Source organism: Gadus morhua, chromosome 3, assembly GCF_902167405.1.
Source record: "Gadus morhua chromosome 3, gadMor3.0, whole genome shotgun sequence".
Taxonomy (NCBI): domain Eukaryota; kingdom Metazoa; phylum Chordata; class Actinopteri; order Gadiformes; family Gadidae; genus Gadus; species Gadus morhua.
The window spans coordinates 25532262-25559502 of NC_044050.1; the positions used below are offsets into that span (position 1 = coordinate 25532262).

Sequence of the window (27241 nt, forward strand, 5' to 3'; positions counted from 1 at the left end):
ATATATATATATATATTGATTTGTACGATTTATTTTTGCATCATTATGCTTTATGACTGAGTGAGAAAGACAGGAAGTTAATCAGCAAAACATTTTTTGTATGTCAATCCACAATTCAAGGCGTCATCACGAAAACCAGTTATCTACTGGCATACAAACTAGTATGTCAAGAAAACAAAAAATGTAAAACTCAATGACGAAGACTTGGCCAATGGGTAAGGCAAGAAAGCAGAGTTTTACGTTAGCTTATATAAACATTAGCTTATATAAAAGACACTGCGCAACTGTTGGTCAGTTTTAAAAAATTAACGTGGCCCATGAGCCAAAAGGTTTGCCCACCCCTGTTCTAGATAGACAGTGACGTACAGACGTCCACTGCCCCCTGACCTACAGTGGTTTAAACCATATATTTAATTTTTGTGCCTTTGCCATCATGGGTTATAAGAAGATGTGTGAGGAGTCGGAGCCACTCTGGGTTATAGACAGCCTATGTGGGCGGACCCAAAGTCACTTTGGGTGATAAACAACGGTATGTGGGAGGGGCTAGAGCCTGTAGGCATATAAAAAAACATATGTGGGAGGAGCTTCAACCATTGTAGGATAATTTATTGTATGTTATTGCATTCTTATAATTTTTATTTTTTGTGGACTCCTTCTGATTTAATTGTAACTTATTTCAACTGCTCTAAACATGCCATCCTTGTAGCAATCCTAAAAGTAGCTGCTTAAAATGCAATGTAAGTAATGTAACACGTATATATAACTGGGTGTCAGGTCATCAATAATAAAGTCTTCATGTTTGAGGAGAGGCCGAGATCTTCTTACTGGTTCGACGGCTCCTCACATGTTCAGCCAAATGGAAAGGAAAGGATCTTCCACCCACATAGGAATCACACAGGAAATATACTCCCAAACACACTTTGTAGACAAAACGACTAAAGCTTATAATGTCATCTTCAACATTTCTGAACATCACAGTTCATGTTCGGGTCTTGAACCCTCGGAACGTCATGAACCTGTTAATGACGCTGATGATGAAGATACTTTCGGAACCTCGGATCCTCATCAACCTGTTAATGACGCTGATGATGAAGATACTTTCGGAACCTCGGATCCTCATCAACCAGTTAATGATGCTGATGATGAAGATACTTTTTTTCATGACATGGCCCTTAAGTCGCCTTGGCAAAGATGAGGATGCTCATGAGGAACACCATGATGAAGAAGATCCACATGAAGAATCGGTCCATCACCTTGGCAACCTTCTTCCACTGCGCCCCCTTGGCGCACGTCGCCCGCTGCTCACGGAAACAGTTTGCAATGAACTGGATGTTCTTCACCACCTAGAGAGAGAGAGAGAGAGAGAGAGAGAGAGAGAGAGAGAGAGAGAGAGAGAGAGAGAGAGAGAAAGAGAGCGAGAGAGAGAGCGGGAGGGACAGAGATACGATCATATCACAACACGATCAACGGTCACATTAGAACATGATATGATCACATTTTAACATAGTTTCATAACATGATCATTTCGTAAAATGATTATAAAACGGTCATATCATAAAATGATAACCTCATAACATGATCATAACCTAACAAGGATGTGTGTAGGGCTCCTCACCTGTGTGAGATCATATCATAACATGATCACCTCATAACAGCATCATAACCTAAGAAGGTGTATGTAGGACTCCTCACCTGTGTGTGATCACATCATAACATGATCATCACCTAGCACGGTGTTTGTAGAGCTCCTCACCTGTGTGTGACCACATCATAACATGATCATCACCTAACCAGGAGTGTGTTGAGCTCCTCACCTGTGTGTGATCACATCATAACATGATCACCTAACACGGTGTGTGTGTGTGTGTGTGTGTGTGTGTGTGTGTGTGTGTGTGTGTGTGTGTGTGTGTGTGTGTGTGTGTGTGTGTGTGTGTGTGTGTGTGTGTGTGTGTGTGTGTGTGTCGGCTCCTCACCTTGAGGTGCTGGGGGCAGGGGCAGCTGCAGGGGCAGGCTGCCGGGTAGGGCTTCTCCGAGGGGGGGTAGAACAGCTGATCCTTGAGCCCCCCGTTGAGGTACTGCAGGGTCCCGCGCTGGTCCCTCTGGTAGTCCAGCTCGTCCCTCCGGATGTGGTGGTTCTGGGGGTAGCGCCTCGGGGGCCCTCCGCCCTCCTCGCCGCGGCCCCGGGCGGCGTGGTGGTTGTTGTGGTTGTTGTAGTGGTGCTGCTGCTGGTGGTGCTGGTGGTGCTGGTGGTCCTGGCGGCAGTGGCCGTCGGGGCGGCCGTCCTGCTGCCTCTTGGGGCTGCCGGCGCCGCCGTGGCCGTTGCCCCGCCGGTACGCGTCGTCGTTGTCGTCGTCCCGGACGCCGTAGCGCTCCTCCGCCATGGGCTCGTCGGTGTAGGGCGAGGTGCGCTCGCTCTCCGGCGTGGTGCAGTTCTCGCCCACCTCGTACACGAAGAGGATCTTGGACATGTAGTCGATGATGACCACCTTGGCCCAGTAGGGGACGGGCTTGGCCTCGGCGCCGCAGAAGTGGATGTTCATGATGAAGATGGTGAGTGAGGTGGAGGCCGTGATCATCGTCATGGTGGCGATGTAGTACTTCCCTGGAGGGCGCGGCAGCAAGGAGGTCGTTTAGAAGCAAACAGACGTACATGCATTCATGCACGGACACACACGCATGTAAACACACACACACATACATATGCATACACACACACACATACATATGCATACACACACACACACACATACGCAAATAAACACACATACACACACACATACACACATAAACACACACACACAGACACACACACACATATGAATGCACAGATACATATGCATTCACACATGAATGCATGCGTTCCTTAATATGAACAAAGGATAATAATGGGAGAAAATACTAGCATAAAAAATTAAATAGCGTTTAATAAAATATGAAACCGTGTATAGGCCATGTCCTTTCCGGTATCCTAGATCGACTGTGACAGCATGTGATTAGCCGAACAAGGGAAACCACTCTGAATGGATCAAACGCAACCCTGACTAAAGCATGGGACACCTGAACACATTGAACATTCAATAGACAGGATTATAACCTGCGTTCAAGTAGGTATATTCCCGCAGATGTTTAATCAATAATGACAGAGTTTGGAAAGACTGCTTTTACTTATAGCGCACCAGTTGCTTGGAATGAGATCCAGAGATCATTCAAACTTACTGAATCATTTCACTTACCGAGTTTAAGTCATATCTCCACCCAACACTTGAAGTTGTCTGACCTTAACTTATGTCTCTATTGACTACCTTTGTCTGTCTTAATTATGTTAACAGTGTGCTGCTACCTTGGCCTGAGCTCACTTGTAAAAGTGATATCTATCTCAATGTGATTTTTCTCTCCCCGGTTAAATAAAGGTTAAAGAAAAAATAAAATGGGGAAAAAAATTGATCCAAGTGAGCGAATGAACCCCGTGCCTGTCCCCCAGGCCCCCCTCACCGATGTACGGCACGCTCTCCGACGGCGGCATGCTCTCGGCCACCATGAGCTGGAAGACGGTGAGCGCCAGCAGCACCGTGACGCCCAGTGACACCTTCTCCCCGGAGTCGGCGGGCAGGTAGAAGCCCAGCGGCGCCAGGAAGGAGATGAGGAAGCAGGGCAGCAGCAGGTTGAAGATGTAGAAGGAGGAGCGACGCTTCAGCAGCAGGGTGTAGGTGATGTCCGGGTAGGGGTCCGAGCAGCAGCCGTACATGATGACGTTCCGGACCGCCGGCATGCCGTGGCACTCCCACTCCACGTTCTCCACGAAGTCCGACAGGTCGCCGCTGTCCGAGCCCATGTCGATGTCCACCTAGAGGGGGGGGGGGAGCAGACAGGATTACAGAGGGGAGACATAAACACCCAGAGAGAGGGCGTCACAAATACACGCCCTGAAGCCCTTTGAGGCTGTAATGGGGAAGGGCTATACAACTATAATTGAATTGAATTGAGAAGCTGTCTGTGTTCCTGTCTGTCTCAGGCTTTGCTCTGTCTCATCGCTTGGAACTCTGTGTCGTCATGCCGATGTCCAGCTGTCGCCCACGGTAATGGCTCAGGAGGTCGAGCGGGTTGGCTGGTAACCGCAAGGTTGCTAGTTCGATCCCCGGCTCCTCCTAGCTGAGGGTCAAGTTGCCCCAGAGGAAGCCACCTAAACCTAACTGCTCCAGACGAGCTGTCGCCTTGCATGGCTGATGTCGGTGTCTGAATGGGTGAATGTCCGGCAATGTAGTAAAGCGCTTTCCATAAAAGCACTATGTAAATGCATCAAGACAGAGAAGAGACTTTACCAGACAGACATGAAGTAAAAGAAGGTATGCAATGACGCACACACACACACACACGCAAACCCGCACATACACACAGGCACAAAAGCAAACACACACACACACACACACACAAACACACACATACATATGCACAACCGCACTCACAGACATACACAAGCACACACACACACACACACACACACACACACACACATGCGCAAATGCACATGCATATACACACACACACGCACATACTGTACACACACATGCACACATACAGGGACACACACAAACATGCACCTACATAAGCACTAACACGCACACACTCACGCCCACACATGCACACACAAGCACACACATGCACGCACAAGCACACGCACACAAAGGGACACACAGAAATATGCACACACACACGCACACACACAGACACACTAAATAACCCCCCCCCCCCCCCCCCCCCTATCAGTTGTCTGTTTAGCCGTGACCCTTGACCCCTTGTGTTTGTCCCACCTGGTTGCCGTTGTAGGTCCAGGAGCCGAAGGTTAGGTTGCACTGCTGCCAGTCGAAGGGGAAGTAGGAGACGTCCACCACGCAGGAGCTCTTGGTGATGGCCGGGGAGTCCCAGGTGATCTCCCCGTTGTAGCGCAGCACCACGTTGGTGTCGGCCTGGCCCGGGTCCTCGTCCGCCCTGCGTACGGGGGCCGCAGGGGTCCGTGTGAGGGAGGGGGTCCGTGTGAGGGAGAGGACATGGTCAACCCACGACGGATCCCATTCAACCATTGATTAGAGTGAAGACAATGGAGGTATGATGTGTTTTTGTTTTTTTATTGTTGTTTTTTTAGTGTTCTATTACATAGTTATCTCTCCCTCTCTGTCTATTTAGGTTTCTTTCTTTCATCTTCTCTCTCTGTCTTTCCCTGTCTGTCCCTACCTCCCTCTATTTTTCCCTTTCTCTCATGTCTTCCCCTGCCTTTTCCTGCCTCCCTCTATCTCCATCTTCCCTCCCTCTCCCTCTCTCCCTCTCCCTCCCTCTCCCTCTCTCCCTCTCCCTCCCTCTCCCTCTCTCCCTCTCCCTCCCTCTCCCTCTCCCTCCCTCTCCCTCCCTCTCCCTCCCTCTCTCTCTCCCTCCCTCCCTCTCCCTCCCTCTCCCTCCCTTTCCCTCTCTCCCTCCCTTTCCCTCTCTCCCTCCCTTTCCCTCTCTCCCTCTCCCTCCCTCCCTCTCTCCCTCCCTCTCCCTCTCTCCCTCTCTTCCTCCCTCTCCCTCCCTTTCCCCCCCCCCCCCCCCCCCCCCTCCGGCGACTGACTTGTTGTAGAGCACTATGTCGGGTCTCCACACCAGGTTGCTGGGTATCCGGATGACCTCCAGGCCGTCGTAGTCGTCCTTGTCCCAACTCAGGTAGGCGTCATGCCAGATCTGTCTGATCCACAGGTACGTGGTCAGCACCTGGTTCCTCTCATCCTAGACACGCACACACAAACACACACACACACACACGCACACATACAAACGCACTCACGCGCACACACGCGCACACGCACACACAAAAACACCCGCACATTTGAGGGCACACAGACCCACACATCCATGGATTGGTATGCATGGAGGCATACAGATACACGCACGCATGGACAGCAACATATTACAGTATTATCACACAGACAGATGGCGATTCCAACCATCAGTCAATGATCTCAATGTGTTGTAGATAGAAGGCTTGAATTGGAGTTTTCCCAAACGACATCTGAAGCACACAGCTGTCAGCAGCTGAGGTTATCACAAGTCAAAGGCCTAGATCTAACCCCGGTGTCTGTTCATTGTACCTTAACCTTTAGACTAAGGTCTTCTTGCGCAATGTCATTCAACCTGAACCCTGCGATCCTGATCTAGTCCACAGTCTTGTGGTATGGAGTTGGCTTATCTGTACATTAGTCTCGTTTGTTACGTACCACATCCTTGTGCACCTGTGACAGCTCGGCAGTAAAATATTCTTTCGTGGTTGTATTTTACAGAAACAAAAACGTTGATCCACCGCTCATCAATGCAAATGTTTGACTCCGTTATCAGTGAAAGCCGTTGAAAGCTCCGGGCCACGAGTGTAAGCTGGTGACACTGGCTGCTTTCACTATCTCTCTCCAGATGGCAGACAGTGTGTGTGTGTGTGAGTGCCTGTGTACGATTGTGTGTGTATGTGTGTGTGTGTGTGTGTGTGCGCACCTGTGGGTTTGCTTTGTGTGCGCGCCTGCATGCGATTGTGTGTGAGAGTATGTTTGTGCGTGTGCGTGCATGTGCTAATGTGCCTGCGTGCGCGCGTGCGTGTGTGTGTATGTATGCGTGCGTGCGGACATGCGTGCATGCTTGCGTGTGTGTGTATGTGTGCGTGCGTGGGTGTGTGCGTGTGTGTGTGAGCGTGTGCGTGCTCACCATGTCCTTGATCTGGGACAGGGTGATCTGCAGGGTGACGTTCAGGGTCTTGTCCGTGTCCTCCACCGGCCTCAGGGCGTTGGAGTAGTCCTCCATCAGGTCGGTGAGCAGCTTCTGGGCGTAGCGGCCCTGGGCCCCCTGACACACTGACGGACAGAGAGACAGGCAGACAGACAGGCAGGCAGACAGACAGACAGACAGACAGACAGACAGACAGACAGACAGACAGACAGACAGACAGACAGAGAGGCAGACAGACAGAGAGACAGACAGACAGAGAGGCAGACAGAGAGACAGACAGACAGACAGACAGACAGACAGACAGACAGACAGACAGACAGAGAGGCAGACAGACAGACAGACAGACAGACAGACAGACAGACAGACAGACAGACAGACAGACAGAGAGAGGCAGACAGACAGACAGACAGACAGACAGAGAGGCAGACAGAGAGGCAGACAGAGAGACAGACAGACAGACAGACAGACAGACAGACAGACAGACAGACAGACAGACAGACAGACAGAGAGGCAGACAGAGAGACAGACAGACAGACAGACAGACAGACAGACAGACAGACAGACAGACAGACAGACAGACAGACTTACAGACAGACAGACAGACAGACAGACAGACAGACAGACAGACAGACAGACAGACGCATAGACGGATACAGGTGAATATAGATGGATGGATAGCAAGAGAGATTGAGTGATATATATATATATATATATATATATATATATATATATATATAGATAGTTGGTTAACTAGAAAAATAGTTAGTTGATTGTATCCAAATCAACCATAAAACCGCACGTTTACTGACCTTGCACCACCAGGTTGATCCAAACCAGTACATGGGTCTTCCTCATGGCTGACCGATCACGAGAGAACCGATAATGAATAATTCAACATAAAGGTGCATCTGCAGCAGCGCGGGTCCCGGATATCAAAGGCAGTCCCTACAGTGGCGCCTCAATGCATGTGTCGGGGGTCTTCTCCCCGGCGGGCCCACTGCTCTGAGAACATCCTGTATGAAGGATCACTTCACTGGGTGTTATTCGGAGACGCACTCCTTCTTTGTGCCTGTACCTGTGTGTGATTGCTGCTGTGGAACAGGACCTGGGGATATCGCTCACTCGGACACACACACACACACACACACACACACACACACACACACACACACACACACACACACAGACACACGCACACATACACACAGACACACACACACACACACACACACTCACACACGTACACACACACACACACACACACACACATACACACACACAGGCACAACTTGGGTACACCACAGTATCATATTCCGCACGAGGAACAGGTGAAATTCAACGCCTTGAGCATGTTCACCCGTGTATATGACCACAACTATAGGATTGGCAAACACACACACACTTACACATAGACACACACATAAATGCTCACACACACGCACACACACACACACACACACACACACACACACACACACACACACACACACACACACACACACACACACACACACACACACACACACTAAAAGACGGACATGTTCCGACCCGGGACCAGGTCAACACCCATGTTCTCCTCACATGTTCCACAGGGTAATGAACACAGACACACACCTCGGACCAGACCTCCTACTGGGAAACGAGACCCTGGCGTAACTGTAAGAGTCACTTCAATGACCTAAAACGGCATCAGGGGGCTGTAGAGGGGAAAGGTGATAACGCTGCATTAGGGGGCTGTAGAGGGGACAGGGGATAACAGTGCAGGTGGGGGCTGTAGAGGACAGGGGATAACAGTGCAGGTGGGGGCTGTAGAGGGGACAGGTGACACAGCAGAATGGTAAACCACAAATGAGTTTGAGGTTTCTTCTTCATGATAACTTCTATTCTATTTTCTAATATCTTCCATACGGACAAAGCCTTTAACTAATGCTGTAATTTACAATGCAATTAATTTAAAACGGTGTCATGACTACCTTAACATTTAACACAATACCATCTTGGTGACCACTGGTGACAACCAGTAACCATTTGGGTCATTTCATCATCCTGAAGAATTCCACGGTGAAATATGAGAATGTTACTTCTATTGTATTTTTTATTAATGTATTAATAATTGACAGTAGCATGTGGGAAACTATACTTTTCTAGACTCTCATGGCCTAATGACAACAATGCTAACTACTCGTGGCTCACGATGATGCTAATGAGGATACATTAATACGATGCTGTCGGTGGACACGCCCTTCAGACTTCACTCAGGGGATGGAATATCCTCCACCCTTTAATAAATTATACATTTATTTACAAAAACAATAGACACAACGCCACTGAAGAAGTGGTTTACGAATGCACAATTCTGGGAGAATGTTATCCGTTGCCGTGGCAATTCAAAAGAAAGCGTGTCGAGCGATGGTGTTGTGAAACTGTAAATAAAGGGTGACTGTCATAGATGGTTAATGCAGCCTTGTTTACAACATACATGCCCTCATTTAACTAACCGTTCGGTTTATCTGTATGCTCATATGTACATTGTGTCTATTGCGATCTAAGGGGCTTTGGCGACATGAAGTTCTGCGGTGCAGGACTCTCGCAGGTGTTTCCTGTGTGTGTCTTGGTGTGTCTTGGTGTGTGTGAGTAAGAGAGAGAGTTGAGAGAGAGAGAGAGAGAGAGAGAGAGAGAGAGAGAGAGAGAGAGAGAGAGAGAGAGAGAGAGAGAGAGAGAGAGAGAGAGAGAGAGAGAGAGAGAGAGAGAGAGAGAGAGAGAGAGAGAGAGAGAGAGAGAGAGAGAGAGAGAGAGAGAGAGAGAGAGAGAGAGAGAGAGAGAGAGAGAGAGAGAGAGAGAGAGAGAGAGAGAGAGAGAGAGAGAGAGAGAGAGAGAGAGAGAGAGAGAGAGAGAGAGAGAGAGAGAGAGAGAGAGAGAGAGAGAGAGAGATGTCAAAGTTATTGCAAGAAAATGACGGTACAATTTTAGTTGGAGAAATCAAGAGATATTTGTGTCTTCTATTTAGACTTTGTTTGATAAACAGTAAATAAGAGTGTGAAAGAGACTCTTTATAATAAAATAGGGATTTGAGTGACAGAGTGAGCAAACAGGTAGACTTTGTTTGCCTTCTTGTGTCAGTGTGTGCCTTTGTGATTGTGTGCATACATGCATGTGTGTGTGTTTGTGTTGCATACGTGTGTGTGTTTGTGTGTGTGTGTGTGTGTGTGTGTGTGTGTGCGTGCGTGTGTGCGTATATGAGGCAGAAATATAATATTTTTTCTTGAGGGAATTAAAGAAAAAGACAGAGCAATCAAGAAATAGTTAGGGAGAGACAGCGCCTGACATGATGAAAGAGGGAGCGAGGGCGGTGGAGAGACAGCCTGTACGATGAAAGAGAGTGGTAGAGAGACAGAGCGCTGGATTGCGGTTTGTAGCTTATCCTGGAGAAGGGCTGTAAGATGTGTGCCATCCTGATGGCGCCACTTGCACCGCATGCAGAGAGAGCGTGTGAGAGAGAGAGAGAGAGAGAGAGAGAGAGAGAGAGAGAGAGAGAGAGAGAGAGAGAGAGAGAGAGAGAGAGAGAGAGAGAGAAAGAGAGATGGAGAGAGAGAGAGAGAGAGAGAGAGAGAGGGAGAGAGAGATGGAGAGAGAGAGGTAGTGGGTTAACAAAATACAGTGAAGACAAACTGACGAATGAAGAAACCGGTTGCAATAAGAAACAATGGTTAGATTTAAATAAAAGGATTTATACTCACTCTGTCTCAGGTGAACTAGAGACCTAGCCTCACATCATTTAGATGTAATGCATATGAAAAAAAAGTCCCAAAGTTTACAACCCCAGTTCCAGTCTTCCGAAGCTCCTTCAAGAGCAGATCCAGCAGCTCTTACTTGGGGAGAATCTGAATGCAGCCCTTAGCAGCTGACTGGGTGTAGGTTCCAGCTTGGCACAGAGAAATAAAGGTTTCCTATGAAGAAGACGCAGGGAAAGAGAGGAAAAGCCCCATGTGTGTGTATGTAATTTATGTATATTGTATGTATCTTTGTGTTGTACAATAAGTCGACACGCACACACACACACACACACACACACACACATGTGCGCGCACACACACACACACACACAAGCGCGCCACACACATGTGCCACACACACACACGCCACCCCCCCCCCCCCCCACACACACACACACACACATAAAAACTATGATACAAAATGATAACAACAATTAGGGGACTGGAAGAAATATTTTAATACATTTACAGCATTTTATTTCCGCACTGAAGAATACTCGATTACAATACTTGAAAATGATCTATGTACCTGGAGAATTATCTTGTTCTTTAATAAGTTAAAGATAATTTTCTCTTCAAGTATATTAACAGCCTTTCAGTAGAAGTAGTTTAATATAAAATCAAATACTAATATGATAGTATATGTTTTTTGATGTGAGTGCCTTTTACAAAAAAAAATTATAAAAGGGGGAAAGAGATAATGCTCACAGGGATACTAAATGAGAATATCTTTGACCCTTTAGTCAATAGTTGGGATTAATTAAAAAAAGTGTTCAAAATGGGTGCATTTCAAAACACATTTGGAAGCTCTATATTTTAGATAAAAGGCTATTTGAAAAAGATGTCCCCAGGAGAGAATCACAGAAATGGCCGTGCTAGTCTGATGTATTAGTATCAAACGGTCTTACCATACGGGGCTAACACTTGGCCAATAGTAAGTTTAGATGTGTGATAACTAATATATATTATAACTAATATATTATAACTAATAGGAGGGGCTTCACAGCAGGCTAACCACTGACATGCCTTGCTCACAGACTGAGCTGTGAATCGAAAAGAAAAATCGGTTCTGGATTTCAACTCAATTTCCACAACCGAGTACAACTGGGATTCCCCAAAAATGCCCCCCAGACTTTAACCTAAGCCAACCCAAAGATCTCTTCGTAAGCCATGACCTCATACCTTTAACAAATACCGGAAGGTTTCACTTCATAAAAAGGATCCACATCTATTCCGTGCTAATACCGCAACATAACTCCAATGTAATAAGAAATGTTTGTTGTTTATACTTTATTTTAGGACAAGTCGGTCATTAGTCTACAGACCCTCAAGGTGAACCTCTCCAACCAATGAGCATAAACCTAGAATCCTCCATTCTGACCGTATGCAAACCATCTAGAGTCGAACATATCTAAACTCCCACCTATCCGGTCGTCAGATGGCAGGGCATGGGAGGTCGACCGCCACGGTCACGATGCCATGACATGTCTACCATATCCCATTGGTTCAAGAGGGTATTTGTTTAGACCTCGCCAGGTTAGTGTAAACCGATGCCGGTTCCAGTGCAGGTTACGGGCCTCGATCTCTCCAAGTCATAGGACGTTGGCGTTTTCATTGCATCTTCACATTTCAGTTCCACAAAGTCAACATGTCTAATGTCTCTTTTCTCCCCTCCATCGCTGGGAGGTCACGACTTTGGAAAAAAACCTTGTGAAGATCAACCGGCTACAAAACAACGTTGTCATAGTTCCCGTTGTCATAGTCCCCGTTGTCACTCTCGCCCTTGACAACCGTGGTGCCGTCCCATGCGCGGACCCAGTCCGCACCGGCATCACAACACCTTGCACGGGTCGACGTGGAACCTCTGTCGCCGGGCCTGCCTCCTGGTCTGCTTGACGGCGATGCGGACGGCGCACTCAAACACCTTCTGCACGCCGCGGTCGGCCAACGCCGAGCACTCCAGGTAGCCCTTGGCCTGCAGCTCCTGGGCCACGCGGCGGCCCTCGGCCACGCCGATGCACGGGGCTCCCCCCCGCAGCTGGCTGGCCTCGCGCTGGTCCGTCTGGAGGCCCACCACCACCACCGGCACGGAGGGCAGGTGGCGCCGCACCTCGGCCATCCACTTGTGCCGCACGTCGGCCAGGGAGCTGGGGTTGGCCACGGAGAAGCAGAGCAGCACCACGTCGGCCTGCTGGTAGGACATGGGCCGGATGTTCTGGTAGGTGTCGTCGCCCGCCGTGTCCCAGAGCCCCAGGCTGATGGGCACGCCGTCCATGTACACGTCCACGCCCATGTTCTCGTACACCGTGGGCTTGTAGGCCTCGGGGAACTCCTCCGAGGTGAAGCGCAACAGCAGGGCCGTCTTGCCCACCGCCGTGTCGCCCACCAGCACGCATTTCACCGCGAGGCCCGCCGACCCGCTCATGGCCCCGCTGACCCGCGCCGTCCCGCTCGCCCTCGAAGGATGTACGGCTGATTCCCGGGAGGCGGCTTTGCCCGCCAAGTGGGGACGTTTTTTTAACTTCTCAACACGATGAGGTGGGGTTGTATTTTCCCCCTGCCCCGATTGGGTGACCTCCACCAGGGTAATAATAACCATACCAGGGGAAGTCCATTTTAGCTGTTAAGTAGCATACGCGGTTAAGCTACTACTTATCGTCAATGGGTGGATATATTGTGAGATTGAATAAGCAGATGTCCGGAGTTGAGACGCCCTTTGGGTTGTGGTTCATACATCCACACGTTGTTCAGCACATCTTCCAGTTCCTGGAGTCTCATGTAGACCGTAGAGACGGAAGATAAAAGTCCTTCTGTTCACTCAGCTCCGGGGGAAGTTACTGAGGAAATAGAGACGACAATGTCAGTAAATTCAAAATAATCTTCCCTTGGAGTAGCGTTCATGAAATGATGGTGCAGCGGTTTAGTTTTAAACCGATTTGTTTTACTTCAATGTGTGTCTAGAGAACTTTTAGCATTCTCTTTTAAAAATAGAAACACTATTGCATAGGAAATTGAGACGAGTAATCACTGTGAGGAGATAAACACTACAATGTATATCATCAAGTTCAAATATTGTGGCAGTCGGGTTAGTTAATAGATTTTGATGCAACAGTTATAGAACACAGACAATTCCCATGTGTGTGTTTGTGAGAGTTGGTTAGTAGTTGAAGACAAAGTAGTTGAAAAAAAGTATAAATAGTATGAGTGTGTGCCTTAATCGTCAGAGAAATCGTGTGCAGTTTCCAACTGTAGCCCAATGAAAATCCGTTCCAGATCACCTGGCACCAGCTGATAAACCATTTATAGAATATATTTTAAGCGCAAATATACTTAGAATATAAGATATATCGTGTATTTCTAAGCAAAAATAAAAAGAAAGCCTGAAAATTGTTCGTTCAGTAGGCCTACTCCCCTCCATCACGCTGAATGTTGCAAATCCAACCCGAAATCATACATGTAATAATTAAAGAAAATGCATATTTATTATTTATTTCTTTTACCTTGTTTCCGTTGTCGAGCTCATCGTCTTCGAACTCGCAAGCTCGGAAAGAAACCATTTCCATTCACACATCGGTGCTTCATAAGAAAAGTTAAAATATCCAACTGCAGTGCTACAATTTAAAGTCGATTTATATAATCAAACCCGAAACGAAGTTGAACAGAGAACGGCAAAAACCGATCTAAACGGCGTTATCAGAACACGCGTTACCGTCCAACTAGTTCAAGAGTGAGGCATGACAGTGAAGACCTACCTCTCCACCATGCACTGCACTCCCAGCATCCGCTCTGTCGAACCAGGCTGCTGAGTTTCATACCACCCACAGCCTTCTTTGAAAATGCTCTTATGTAATTACTAACTTTAATCAAAATGCAAAATCTTAACAAACACACACCCAATATTAAAAACACATCTCTTTAATAAAATATTGATTGTAAATGTAGGACCATGAAGAACAATATTACAAAGTACAAAAATAAAATCATCAATTCCATGAAATTACATATGAAATTATGACATTTTCATCAGTTTAATTATCAATAAAGTTCACTAAGGTACACCAGTAAATATGGCCATAATAATAACCACAAAGGAATTAAAAGCACAAATAATATTTTTTTTAACCTGAGTCAGTATTTAGCAGCAGCTCCTTCGGCACAAACATTTTTCCATTACTCAAATTCTTGATACAACTTTAGAGATTAATATTCACCCTGCGATATTTAATCATCTGGACTTTTATAAATCACATGACGTTATAGTAAATCATCTCAAAAATTATTCTCAGTAAAAAAAGAAGGAATAAAAAAATAATAAAAATGTAAAAACCCTTGGTTCTTAAGATATATACATCAAGACTTCCTAAAACGTCCCAGGTAAGGCTTTTGATTAAGGCAGCAATTAGGGCGTTGGGGGGGGACAGGTAAGTTAGGGGCGGAAGGTAGGAATATAATACAAATTAATTAAGTAGTAACAAGTCAGACGACAGTGGTCCAATCCTCGCCTACTGCTGGTTTATACATGGGGTCCACCTCACAAGGTGGCACTGCTCGGATCAGTTCAGAGACACCAGAACCAGCCCCGTCTTTGGCTCGCTGAACCTGAGAGGCAGATGGCGGGGGGGAACGGTTATGATCTGGGGGTACGGGGGCTTCACTATGCGTGTGGGTGTGGGTGTGCTGGTGCGTACCGGTAGTGCTTGTTGGTGAGGTAGTCAATGACTGCGGGGCGGATGCGGGCCACTCCCCCCTGGCTGTGGTTCCCTCTTCCTGTGATGACGGAGAGCTGGGGTTGACACAAACCCTGCTGGTACTCTACAGACAGACAGAGGCAGAGACAGGAAGACAGAAAGACCGAGAGAGCAAGACAGATCAGAGTCAGACATGAATGTGGGGAGACATAATATGGCTGTTTTTATTTGAGGTTAAGTAGTAGGTTTCTTTAGTCGTGCTTACCAGACACACACACACACACACACACACACACACACACACACACACACACACACACACACACACACACACACACACACACACACACACACACACACACACACACACACACACACACACACACACACGTCCTATTGACTTCGTACATTTATGAATCTTCTCTCTCTCTCTCTTCTCTTATCGGAAGCAATTATAAAGAAATTAAATTGTGACCCCCCGAATACAACTTACAACCCCACACATACTTCTTATGAGTAACCTTATATTTCATAACCACAATCCCAAGTGTCCTTCTCACACAAACACCCGAATAATAACCACACACACACCTTGTCATTGACTTCTTAGTACATTTGTGATCAAACTCTTGCAACTAACTTTATAATTCATAGCCACAATCCCAAGTGTCCTTATCACACACACCCTAATACTTACAACCACACACACACACACACACACACACACACACACACACACACACACACACACACACACACACACACACACACACACACACACACACACACACACACACACACACACACACACACACACACACCTGTGGCCTTGTCCAGCAGGACCTGGCCGAGCTGCTGCAGCGCCTCGTCCACGTGCAGGCCGTGCAGGTCCAGGATGTTGCGGGGCAGCAGTGAGGAGTTCACCTGCTCGAAGATCTGCACCGCCGCTCGCCGGTTGGCCTCCTTCATCCTCTGCCCGTGGAGGTGACCCTGGGGGAGGCCGGGAGAGAGAGAGAGGGGCCGCTCAGATGGAATCAACCGGAACAATAGAACCTCCAGAACCAAACGGGGGGGGAGCTCCGGCTAGCCCTTCATTTGGTTTGAAGGCCAGAAAGGTGCGCGCACGCACGCACGCACACGTGCGAAACCTGAAGTAGTAGCACTGGCACTTACGTCAAGCCCACAGCTTTTGAGGCGTTATTACTACTCATTACGAAATGAGTCAGTTATGTTCTATTGACGGATTCGTGGTATTTCGGATGTTTCCTGTACACCTTTGTCCTCCATTACACCTGGCTTACAGGACGGCTGCACGCATAGTGTGGAAACAGGCCAAATGCACAGATAGGCAAAGACATGGAGGCTGCCCCCACACACACACACACACACACACACACACACACACACACACACACACACACACACACACACACACACACACACACACACACACACACACACACACACACACACACACACACATTTTTTCACTTTTTTGCCCACCAGCCACTGTGGCAGGTAGATTTAAAAATCTACCAGCCATTCATCTTTTTTACCAGCCACTTTTTATACGCTATATATTTTTTTAATATATGCGTACATTTTAAACAATATAATGGTAACAATAGATAAGAAAAGTGTTTTTCATACACATCAGTTGGTGTTACGATGACAAGTTTGGGGATAATTCATCTATACAAAGTATTTTCATTAAAAAAAAAATTGACATATTAACAATAAAACAACATGCATGGCTACACCATCATAAGTCGGAAGGTTCATTTGTTTTTTTATAATGTGACTGCATACAAATGTGTCCACAGACATGGTAACTAACGTATGATAGTAAGCATAATTGGCCCTTAACACTAATATTCAGAAAAAAACACTGCCTCAAAAGGCTATTGGCTTAAGCAATACAAGTAGAGGCATATACTTGAACTTTATACTCTGAACTTTTAAACGTTGCAAACGTGCAAACTATATTTATGTGGCATTCAGTCCAATGCTGAAAATATATCTGTGGCATTCAGTAGGCCAATGCTGTGGTAAAGTGTGTAAAGTATGACCAAGAGTTTCTTTCTGTTCAATAGATAGGACTTTAACAATCCCCTCTAGGAGAAATGTGTTAATGTTTGTCCCTATAAAACAATAATGGTAAAATAATAAATACAAAACACGACGGTAACTGTGTAAGTCAAGCCGTCCAATCCGAAGGCTCTACCTAACCACTCCCCCTACTCACTTCCACCAATGCAAAGCGAACAGAACTGAGTAGGGGAGGGCGTAGCCTAACTAGTTTGTGAACGACCCAGAGAAACGCAACGCAAATTCAATGTAAACATGTATGAGGCTTTAATAAAATCCCGGACGATTTTGAAATTCCGCAACACATTTTTTAAAAGTGTCTCAAAAAGAGGGCATGTCCGGGCAAAAGAGGACGTCTGGTTACCCTACGTATGGGAAACCGATTTGATCCCTACCTGTAACACTGTTAAATAGTGGCCCAAATTGGTAATTTCTCTGCTTGAGAAATGCGAAGTGTGGCGTGTGCATGGGTTGAATTTTGTGTGTCTCACGCCAAATGCGTGAGACTTGAGAGCCCTGTTACCGATACATTATCCCGGATTCTGACAGTCGCAATTCAGCAAAAGAGGCGTAGAAGAAGAAGGGGGCCGGATGTTGACGGTAATGGTTGTGGAACTGTGCAGCGCCGTATAACGAATGTATTAGATATGCAAATTTGATCGGACCTGATTGGAAAGTCTACCCGACACAGTGGCGGGTGAAGTGACACAATTCACCCGCCACCATACAAATCCACCCGCAAATGGCGTGTGTTAATTTCCATCCCTGACACACACACACACACACACACACACAGCTGCGTTACCTGCTGGGCGTAGTGGGACGCCACCTCCTTCTTCCCCTGCTTGAAGGCCTCCGCCGCCTTAGCAAAGTTCTCCATCTGCCGGCGTTTCTGCAGGCTGGCCTCGGCCCTGAAGTCCTCGTACTCTGGGTCCTCCGTGTCCTGGAACTGACTGGGCCCAGGGTCTTGGAGCTTGGGCCTCTGCGGGGACCGGGGGTAGAAGATACACTGTGGGGTTCAGTGACCATGATGATGTATGAGGGATCCACTGATCCTCCCATAGAGACCAAGGACGACCGGGGGGGGGGGGGGTGTTGATGAATTGTGTGAATGGCGCCGATATTAAGAGTGTGAGTATGTGTATGTGCACCTTTTCCCGCTCCTTGCTTGGTGCTCGGTACGGCTCTGTGCGAGGAAACTCAGGGGCCACAACCGTCTTAACTGGACCCTCATCTAGCAGAGAACGAATGAACTGCTCTGTCTCCTTCAGACAATAGCTGGACGGGGTCAGACAGACAAACAGACAGACAGACACAGACACATGTTGGAAAAATCCAGTACTATATCATAGAACTACAAGTACACATAACCATGAATCCAGGTGTAAATTATTAATTAATTAATACATAAAATAAAAATGGTCTAGAGTGATCTGAAAGTTGTTTCTTTTGGGGGGGTGGGGTTCTCACTTGTGGTCTCTGAAGATGTCGTGGAGGAAGTGGCGGTCGATGCCGGGGAAGAGGCCGTACAGCTGCTTCTCCTTCAGCAGCGTGGCGCTGTCACGCAGGTCCAGGTCGGCACGACTGTGCCTCGTCTGGGGGAACCGAGGTCGGGTGGAAGTGAAGGGAGATGAACGGTAGTAATAATAATAATAATGGACTGGATTTATATATTGCTTTTATAGTCACTCAAAGTCGCATTTACAGGGAAGGGGGAACCTCACTAACCACCACCAGTGTGTAGCACCCACTTGGGTGATGCTCGGCAGCCAATCAGCGCCAGAACGCTCACCACACACCAGCTTGAGGTGGAGAGTGAGGGAATTAATGAGTCAGCCAATTATACAGGAGGATGATTAGGGGGCCAGATTGCACTTAGTAGACTTAGTAGTCAGGATAGGATAGGATAGGAAAAGGGCATTGACAAATCAGGTCGTTTCAGCTTTAACATGAATGGTAGTCAAAGGTAAGAAGGCAGGTGTTAAAGCATAACTTTAATAAAATGAACAAAACAAAAAATAACACAAACCTAAAATTGAACGAGGGAAAATCCACCTGTCATGTACAATGCCTTGCAACAATGTCGCCAGGCGTTTTGAGCGATTATGGGTGAATGCCAAAATGCAATGTCAAAGGGTGTGTATATGCAATACCTTCTCCATTTTCTGCTGTTTAGCGTGCTCCTCTGACATAATATCCCTGAGGGAAACCTGGGTGCGGGGCGCATTCCAATGGTCCATGATTGGGAAGTCTGCCTGGGCCTCTGATTGGCTGTTAAGTGACGCATACCCATCTGCCCCAATCAGAAAGTCTGCTGGCCGGGTTCCAGGTTTGGCTGGCTGGCTCTCGCCCCAATGGGATGAGCCTACATAAACATCGAGACGTTTCGTGTCAATCATAACGTCCCGTAAAAGTTGCAACAAAAAGCATGAATGCCGGCGTTAGGTGTGAAACAGACGCTTGAGGGTCTTTACGTCCTTGTACGCAAACTTAAAACGGGTATTTCAAGTATCTACTCACTTTCCTGGAACAGGTGGTAAGACAGCGCGGCTTGTCTCTGGCTTTTCTGCAAACCAAACTTGAACGTCAGCCAGACATAACGACGGAGTAGACTTGTGCAACGCACCGGCAACAGATATGCCTGACATGTCAACTCTTGTTGACACGTCAAGAGTTCACTGATGTATCCGTGGATTGCCGTTGTTCAGACTCACCTGGATTGTGTCCTTCCACTTCTCGTGGAGCATTTTAGCAAGGTTGAGATCCATGTGCACAGAGAAGTCATCTCTAGAACATGCACCTGAGAGTTATGGACCAGACATGTTAATTCAAGGTTAGGAGAAGACCTTGTGAACAGCAAAAACACATAAATACCAAGACGATTGCTTGCAGCATGTTCAATTGCCTTGCACTCGTTATATTTTGGGGAAGGTAATAGTGCGTAATGTGTTAGGAGTAGAGCTGCTCGATTATGGATAAAGATCACGATTATTCTGTGATCTTTTTGAATCGTGAAGGTCACGATTATTTTTTTGGTCAATATTGCATGTTTTTTAGCATTTCTGTCCAAAAGAAACGATGTGCAACTGAGAACTTTGAAATGTCCCCTTAAAAAAAACACACTAAATGTTCAAATTGAAAATGTTCAGATCGAAAATAATGTACAAATATGTATGTTCTTCCAAAAAAAAAGTACTTTATTGTATTCGTTTTTTGATGAAATTTGTAATCAAAAATCAAAATTATATAAATCGCACAGCCATTGTTTGAACCATGGGTGACTAGCATTGGCTAATAGCTACCTGCGTCTATTCCCACGGGTCCAAAGAGTTCGGTCAGTTGCATGGCCAGCTCCGTGGGGAGCGTTAGCTCCAGACTACGGATGTTCATGTGCCGGCTTCGGTTCTCCTCCTGGAGCTTCCTGGAGTTCCTCTCGTCAACCCTCTGTTCCTCCTCCCTTTTGTCCGACTCCTCCAGCTCAACGAGGAGCAGCCGGGTCATCTCGTCCATGTCAGACAACTCCTCTCCGCCATACTTGGCTCCTAGGTTCTCAAATGACGTCTCCTCATCTGAGCTATTGAGCTTGGGCCCCTCGCTGATGGGCTTTGATGTCACTTCCTGTCCGACCGCGTCCCAGCCTCCTCCCGTTTCTTCCCCCTTACTCAGCAGCGTAAGCAGTGGCTGAGGGGTCGTGTTCTGTTTGGATCGTCTGCCGACCTGATCCCCGTTCGTTGTCGTATCCTGAGACCAAAGTCCTCCCCGACTTCCGGACAGCTCGTTTTTCGTCCTCGATGCACTGATATCCTTCGAACGTGCCCCTGATGTTTCAGTGTTCGAATGAGACTTCTCCCCAAACTCGTTCACTATTCTTAGCAGTGCACCCCCCCCCTCTACACTGGCTACCTCGTGGGGGTCCGCCCCACCAACCGGTGCCCCTGACGCTGGGCGGTCACCGGGGTCCCCCTCTTCATCTGCACTAGACGGCAACCCGATGTGTAGATCCCTCTCCAAACTGTCACATAAAGTGGCCAGGTTCTGCTCGTCCTCCCCCCAGACGTAGCCCTGGCCCTCGCCATCGTCATCCCTGAAGAACCTCTCCCCAGAGTCCAATAGCAGGTTGGTCGTCCACTCCAGGTCCTGATGACACTTATCATAGAGGTCTTCGAGAATGTCGAAGCTCACCAGTTTAAAGTGACGGCTGAGGATGCGCAGGTTCTCCAGCCGGCTTCTGGCCACCCCCACCTCCATCTCCTCCACCTGTGTGCCTTTCTCGTGCCCCATGCGGTACGGCACCTCGCAGTGGCCGAGTGGGTGAACTGCAGTCGCTGCGGAAACCGCGGAGCACACAGAGGGGACAAAGCGGAAGGGGTCGCCAGTCAAGACGGTGATGTCCCTGGGGGGAACCCCCGCGCCGACCGCCGTTGTGTCATCGGGCCTGGGGTGCTGATCAATGCGCCAGAGGAAAGCAAAGTCTTGAGGGTCTGTTTGGGAGGCACAGCCATCGTCTTCCCCCAGGCTATGGGGGTCAGACTGTGGCTGGACAATGGTCTGAGGGTCAGGGATCGGGTCAGGGCATGGCTCATGACTGCCTTTAGAATCTAGGCCTGAGTTACAATCTGGACTAGCGGCGAAAACGATTGCTGATGGAGTGCTCCCATGACTAGAGGTTTGTCCGGGAGCATTAGTATTTGGACTAGGATCAATGGGGGGTTGAGGGGCAGGGGAAGGGCAGTTTTGAGTAAAGGTGAGGGCTAGTTTACAAAGCTTGCCTGACCTACGACCCTTTTTGCGTTCCTGGCTGCCCCCGCTGAATGTGCTGCCTTTGGCTTCGATGCTGCCCTCGGAGGCCGGACTCTGACCCACTTCACCCATAGGGCTTCCGAAAGCTTCACCACTGTTTTCCCCCAGTGAGCCAACACTATCTGTCCGATGAGTGACCTTCTCAGTAGTAGTCCCCGCTCCAACCTCAACCCCGATATCAGAGGTAACCACTCCGTCTTGGCAAACGTTTGCCGCCACAATCTCTGAGGCTTTCAGTAAATCAGCATTATCATAAGAAACACAGGCACTGGGGTCCGTAGACTCTGACCCGGACACTATGTCTTTACAAACCTCTGGGTTGAGATCGATCTCTTGTCTACTACTATTTACTACGGACACAACTTCCCCCCCTCCTAACTCAACCAAAGTAGCTTCAGATGGTTCACTTACTATCAAGGAAAGGTCTGCCTTCCAGTCCAACACACAATCAGGTAATTCAGACCTGACACCGTCACTCCGGTTCATGTTGTGCTCCGAGTTCTCATAAATTGCATCACCTTGGGACCCTTGCGCACCACCTCTTGTCTCCCCTTCTCTCTCCGACCGGTCTCCAGAGCTGGAGGAGAGCGAGCGGGCCAGGGGAGGGACCCTTTGTGTCAGGTCATCGCTCGTCTGAATCAGGTCAAGGAGCTTCTGAAACTCGGTCACATCAGGGCCGCTTTTGGCTTTTATTCTGCCAGCCCTGCCAACCTCTTCTTCCCTGTCCCGCTGTTCCTCTCTTCTCCTCGCCTGCCGCTGCTCCATGCAGTCCTCGTAAGGCCAGTCCCCAACAAAATCTAAAAGTTCTGGCCTTTGCTTGACGTCCCCCACAGCTCCGCCTTCGGCCATCTCTCCCACCTCTCCAGGGGGGTCAGGATCACCCCCCAGCTCAGCTGAATGAGACCAATTGAGGCCAGCCGCTCTCTTTCCCTGCACATTCCTAACACTTTGCCCTATAGACTCAGAGAACGCCATGGGCAATTCGTCATCGGGCTGATCTACATTCACTACCGATTCCACAATGCAGTCAGGAACTCCTTGATCAAGGCTACGTTGCAGGTGGGCGTCTAGTTCCATATCTAGTAAATCCATGTCGTCGACGTCAGCGTCAGTCTTTTGGACGGACTGCTGGCTACCATGTGCCGCCATGAACGTATCCCCGGTAGGGCCGATAGAGGAAACATCAGGAAGTGCAGAAAATATGTAAGGGTTGGACTGTTCAGTTCCCTGAGCAAATCCAGGCTCTCCTACCAAGTCCGGGCAAAGAGTGTCTGGTGACCTTGGTCACAAGAAAAAACATATCAAATATCAGTTAGAGCGAGGAGGGGGAAGAGTGTACTCTACTAAACAAGTTATCGTTGAGCAAATCATAAACAAATACACAATATCATTTGAGGTCATTTTGATAACAACATAAAAATGATATATCATATATTATCATATATTATATATCAATCATATATTATGATAATATATAGCTTGGCAAAGTTTTGGTAAAATATCAATAATTGTGAATTTGATTATAATTTATGTATTTCGGTTTGGATCAGAAATTTCTCAGTAGCCTATGGATGCTTATCGTATGTACATAAGTTTGGGACTTAACATAAGCTAGTCCCATAATACATAGCAGCTTTAAAGCAAATACAGCCAAGATTCCTGCTGTTGGTATGCAAAATAATAATAAAAAAAAAGCTATTGGTGATAATTATCAGACGGATTATTACTATAGTTAGATGAGGCCGAGTACAGTACATTCTGTGAAAATGTATCCCAGTTCAATAAGCTCTGAGTTTATGACACTCACTGGTGGGGGAACTGGGAACCCATGATGGACTGGACGGAAACGAAGCGTTCATAGCCATCCAGAATACGACGAATCTTTTCCACTGGCACATTATGCTTGTTACATCTGGACATGCATTGAAAACGGGAAATACAGAGAGAGGCGTTAAACACGTAAAGTCCTCCAATTATTATATTATTCACAACAACCTGGAATAGATGCCTTATTGCCATTTCTTCACTTTTCTTACCTTGCAAGTTCCCTTGGCTTGTATTTCCACCAGGTGTCCGGTTCCTTGAACAGTACCTTGAAGTTATGTCTCAATGCCTAGGTAGGACACAATGACCCAGACCTTAAAAGCCTATTTTTTAGACTGGCAACTTCCATGATATATTCAAATTCCCCACCTTTTCTATTAACTAATCCCACCCCTAACCCTTTAACTATATTTCCTCAAAACAAAAGGCCAAAATAAATAACTCTTAACGACCGGGTAGAACAATGAAGAAACATGTACATGGGGCACATAAGGGTAATGCCTCTTCTTAGTATGGCTAGGAGTCCTAAAAGGTGCAATATCAGCAAACACAATATAACAACTGTTCAAATTAGTAAAAACAATGCAAGTGGCAAAAATGAAATACCCTAGTGAAATTAAAGGATGGATAGGAATGACAAACAAATTGAGGGAACGACACAGTCGTTATGTGTGTATGTGGGTAGTGGACACACCTGTGCTACGTATGGCCTCATCTCCCAGCCCTGCATGTTGGTGTTGTCGATAATGATGGGACTAGCCCCCCTGGAGAAAGCTTCCTGAGCTGTGGGATGAACAGAGTGAGACACCGTTGAGACAGAAGACCAATACCTCAACCGAAGCGCTGTTGGGAGTCAACGCCAACGACCGAGCCACGTCAACGGATGTGGACATTTCAAACTCATTCAATTTTAGTGACAATTTGAAGACGGTTGCGCTTACATCTCTTATGGTTCCACTCATGGGCCTCGCCCAGAGCCGACGGATCAAAACGATAATCTCCATGGCGACTGAAATAGTCGTCTGTGCTCAGCACCACTCCACCTGGGTTCTGGTCCAACATGTCCCTGAAAGAAACAACAACAACAAACAATTCACAACTTGGTGACAGCAGAACGAGTCCAACGGCAGCCTTCGGTGTCACTACGGCGTCATACTGACCGGGCCAACGTGGACTTGCCGGATCCCGGGGCCCCGCGCAGAAGCACTAGTACCCTCCCCTCGATATGAAGCCGGCTGTGGGCGCCGGCGCCCCGCGGAGCAGGAGGCGGGGCCCGCGACTTAGGAATGGCATCCAGCGGTTTAGGGGACCCTAGAGGGCTGGACCATTGGTTTGACCAATGGGAAGCGGGTCTGAGACGGCTGTCCCAGGGAGATGCAGAGGCCACGGGGGTGACGAAGGTGGGGCCCTGGTTTCCATGGACGCGGGGACAGAATGACGGTAACTCGGGGTTCCAATGCGTTGGTTGCCATGTTTGTGGGAGCACCTTCGATCTCACCCCTCCTCCCACGTCTCCGTAGGGCATGCTCTGTGAGCTCTCGGAAGCAGCGTCACTCTTCTTATAGACCTGGAACGCCGAGGGCCGCCCTGATGCCACCAGATCCAAAGAAGCGTTTGGTTTGGCTCTGGCCGCAGCCGATTCCGGTGGCGATATCAGATGACCGTAATTTAGCAACGATTCTTCCTTCTTGACATCCTTCCGCTCCCAGAAACTGAGCTTGTTATTCAGGGAAGGGCTTCCGGGTGTGCCCGTGCTTGTGGTTCCCGGCTCCAGGCTGGACTGGAGCAGTTCAGGGAGAGCACGCTGTGGTATTGGGGGTGGAGGGAAAGAGGACAGGGGAGCGGAAGCAGCTGAGAAAAACTGAGAGCTCAACAGGTTTCCTTCCGCTTCCTCTGTCAAAAGGGATGCTGGGAAAGGAGAGGACAGTGATTTGGATTGATTAGGTAGATCCAAATCTGGGCTTTGGTCAGAGCGTCTAGGACTGAGGAGGGCTGCAGCAGTGAGCTCGAAACCAGAGGCGGGGCCAGGATAGGGGGCCACAACTTCTGCAGCTACGGAGAGCTCCAACAGAGAATCCATTGCATTGTCCACTAGAGAACAGGAAGGAAGGAGAGAAATTAGAGTTAATAAGGAAAGAATGCACAAGTATTACATGATTAAAAACAGGCCTTCCATTAAATTAATGAACAGAATTTTTATAGTGGCAAAGGCGGATGAGGCATACGTTAGTTAATGTCAAATTTATCTATCATTCATCAGTCATTCATTCATTTAAATTCAATGGGTCTTTTGAACCATCACGTGTTGAACTGGAACACGATTGTAGAGCAGAGCAGATCACATGTTTGATTACGCATAGACATGAGTGTCAATACAGGTTAACGACTAACAGGTGCAAAAACACTAATCTTGATGCAATGACACATTTCTTTGGTAATGATTCCCCATATTCTGACGCCAGATTATGATGATTAGCATGAGACAACGATAATTAAACCACATTTGTGGTGCATCACTCATGTAAACACAGCCCGTCTCTAAACCACACCACATGCTAACAAACAAGCTAGTTGTTTAGCTCCCTTTTTGAAGTTCACAGGCACGGAACTGTGTTGCCCACCTTTAAAACCACACTCCGAAAGCACGATGTAAATTATTTCCGGGTCCAAATGTGAAAACATCTCCTTCATGTTTTTAACGATTTCCTCCTTTTGAGATCTGGACATCATGGACAGATTGCTCGCCATGGCATTCTCATATCCCCTCAATCCGCGAGTGGATTGGCTGCTGCTCGGAGTGTCGTCGTTTGACAGCCCGGGAACTCTTGCAGGGCTCTGCGCGTTTTTCTTTTTCCGAGGCATGACCGGTCTAGCTTCGTTACCCCAGGTCACCGATGATGTTTGGTTTCATTCAGCTAAACATCAACTCAAAGTGCTCGCTACAAAAGCAGTAGGCGCCGCAAGAGTAGAAACATGCCGTTGAACCGGACAGGGGAGTGGGAGTGGGACGGCCTGGGTGGACTTTTCTGACGCGTATTTCCCATGATGCATTACAGATATGGAGATGGTAAAGTTTATCAATAGTTGACTTCAGGTAGAGATGGTTATGGTTGAGTAGAGGTCAGTGGGATTGTGGATGAGATTGTGCATCGTCGGGTTGAGAATAAGCGCCAAGAATGTCTGCATCACAAGAGGTTAATGGGAAAAGCATAACAACTACAAGTTTATGAACAAGTTCGTGAACACGTTTGAGTGGGCATTAAAGTGGCGTAGGCAATGGGGCAGGTTGGACATTCAGACAATCAAATTGTTATTTAATAGATTGAA

General features: G+C 47.7%; 3 protein-coding genes across 4 annotated transcripts; all 3 read right to left on the bottom strand.

The window, feature by feature from the left end:
* Nucleotides 1–7907, bottom strand: chrna9a (cholinergic receptor, nicotinic, alpha 9a). 2 transcript variants are annotated; one of them, XM_030351227.1, is made up of 7 exons: nucleotides 7551–7907; nucleotides 6721–6866; nucleotides 5603–5757; nucleotides 4809–4986; nucleotides 3493–3844; nucleotides 1974–2602; nucleotides 1–1343 (listed from the first exon to the last, which is right to left on the bottom strand). In XM_030351227.1, exons 1-7 carry the CDS (start codon nucleotides 7594–7596, stop codon nucleotides 1173–1175), a joined length of 1677 nt encoding a protein of 558 aa, XP_030207087.1. In that variant the 5' UTR covers nucleotides 7597–7907; the 3' UTR covers nucleotides 1–1172. The 2 variants fall into 2 exon arrangements, with proteins under 2 accessions (XP_030207087.1, XP_030207088.1); XM_030351228.1 differs by lacking the exons at nucleotides 6721–6866; nucleotides 7551–7907 and adding an exon at nucleotides 6246–6258.
* Nucleotides 7908–10948: 3041 nt separating this feature from the next.
* On the bottom strand, nucleotides 10949–14295 carry rhoh (ras homolog family member H). Its single transcript, XM_030351229.1, has 2 exons — nucleotides 14015–14295; nucleotides 10949–13351 (listed from the first exon to the last, which is right to left on the bottom strand). Exon 2 carries the CDS (start codon nucleotides 13111–13113, stop codon nucleotides 12346–12348), a length of 768 nt encoding a protein of 255 aa, XP_030207089.1. The 5' UTR covers nucleotides 13114–13351; nucleotides 14015–14295; the 3' UTR covers nucleotides 10949–12345.
* A 118-nt stretch (nucleotides 14296–14413) lies between these two features.
* On the bottom strand, nucleotides 14414–26955 carry n4bp2 (NEDD4 binding protein 2). Its single transcript, XM_030351226.1, has 16 exons — nucleotides 26536–26955; nucleotides 25075–26005; nucleotides 24856–24980; nucleotides 24609–24697; nucleotides 24127–24203; nucleotides 23898–24002; nucleotides 20593–23369; nucleotides 20005–20090; nucleotides 19811–19856; nucleotides 19444–19655; nucleotides 18761–18885; nucleotides 18442–18568; nucleotides 18096–18272; nucleotides 16024–16192; nucleotides 15203–15326; nucleotides 14414–15113 (listed from the first exon to the last, which is right to left on the bottom strand). Exons 1-16 carry the CDS (start codon nucleotides 26774–26776, stop codon nucleotides 15068–15070), a joined length of 5457 nt encoding a protein of 1818 aa, XP_030207086.1. The 5' UTR covers nucleotides 26777–26955; the 3' UTR covers nucleotides 14414–15067.
* Between the last annotated feature and the right edge of the window lie 286 nt (nucleotides 26956–27241).

Excerpts from the sequence above, each read along its gene's own strand:
- chrna9a (XM_030351227.1), bottom strand. The coding sequence starts at position 7,596 with ATGAGGAAGACCCATGTACTGGTTTGGATCAACCTGGTGGTGCAAG. Across the intron at positions 4,987-5,602 it reads GACATAGTGCTCTACAACAA|GGCGGACGAGGACCCGGGCC; the intron begins GTCAGTCGCCGG and ends CCCCGTACGCAG. Across the intron at positions 3,845-4,808 it reads GGACCTACAACGGCAACCAG|GTGGACATCGACATGGGCTC; the intron begins GTGGGACAAACA and ends CCCCCCCTCTAG.
- rhoh (XM_030351229.1), bottom strand. The coding sequence starts at position 13,113 with ATGGTTATTATTACCCTGGTGGAGGTCACCCAATCGGGGCAGGGGGAA.
- n4bp2 (XM_030351226.1), bottom strand. The coding sequence starts at position 26,776 with ATGCCTCGGAAAAAGAAAAACGCGCAGAGCCCTGCAAGAGTTCCCGGG. Across the intron at positions 24,698-24,855 it reads TGAGTGGAACCATAAGAGAT|CTCAGGAAGCTTTCTCCAGG; the intron begins GTAAGCGCAACC and ends TTCATCCCACAG. Across the intron at positions 24,003-24,126 it reads AAGCCAAGGGAACTTGCAAG|ATGTAACAAGCATAATGTGC; the intron begins GTAAGAAAAGTG and ends ATGCATGTCCAG.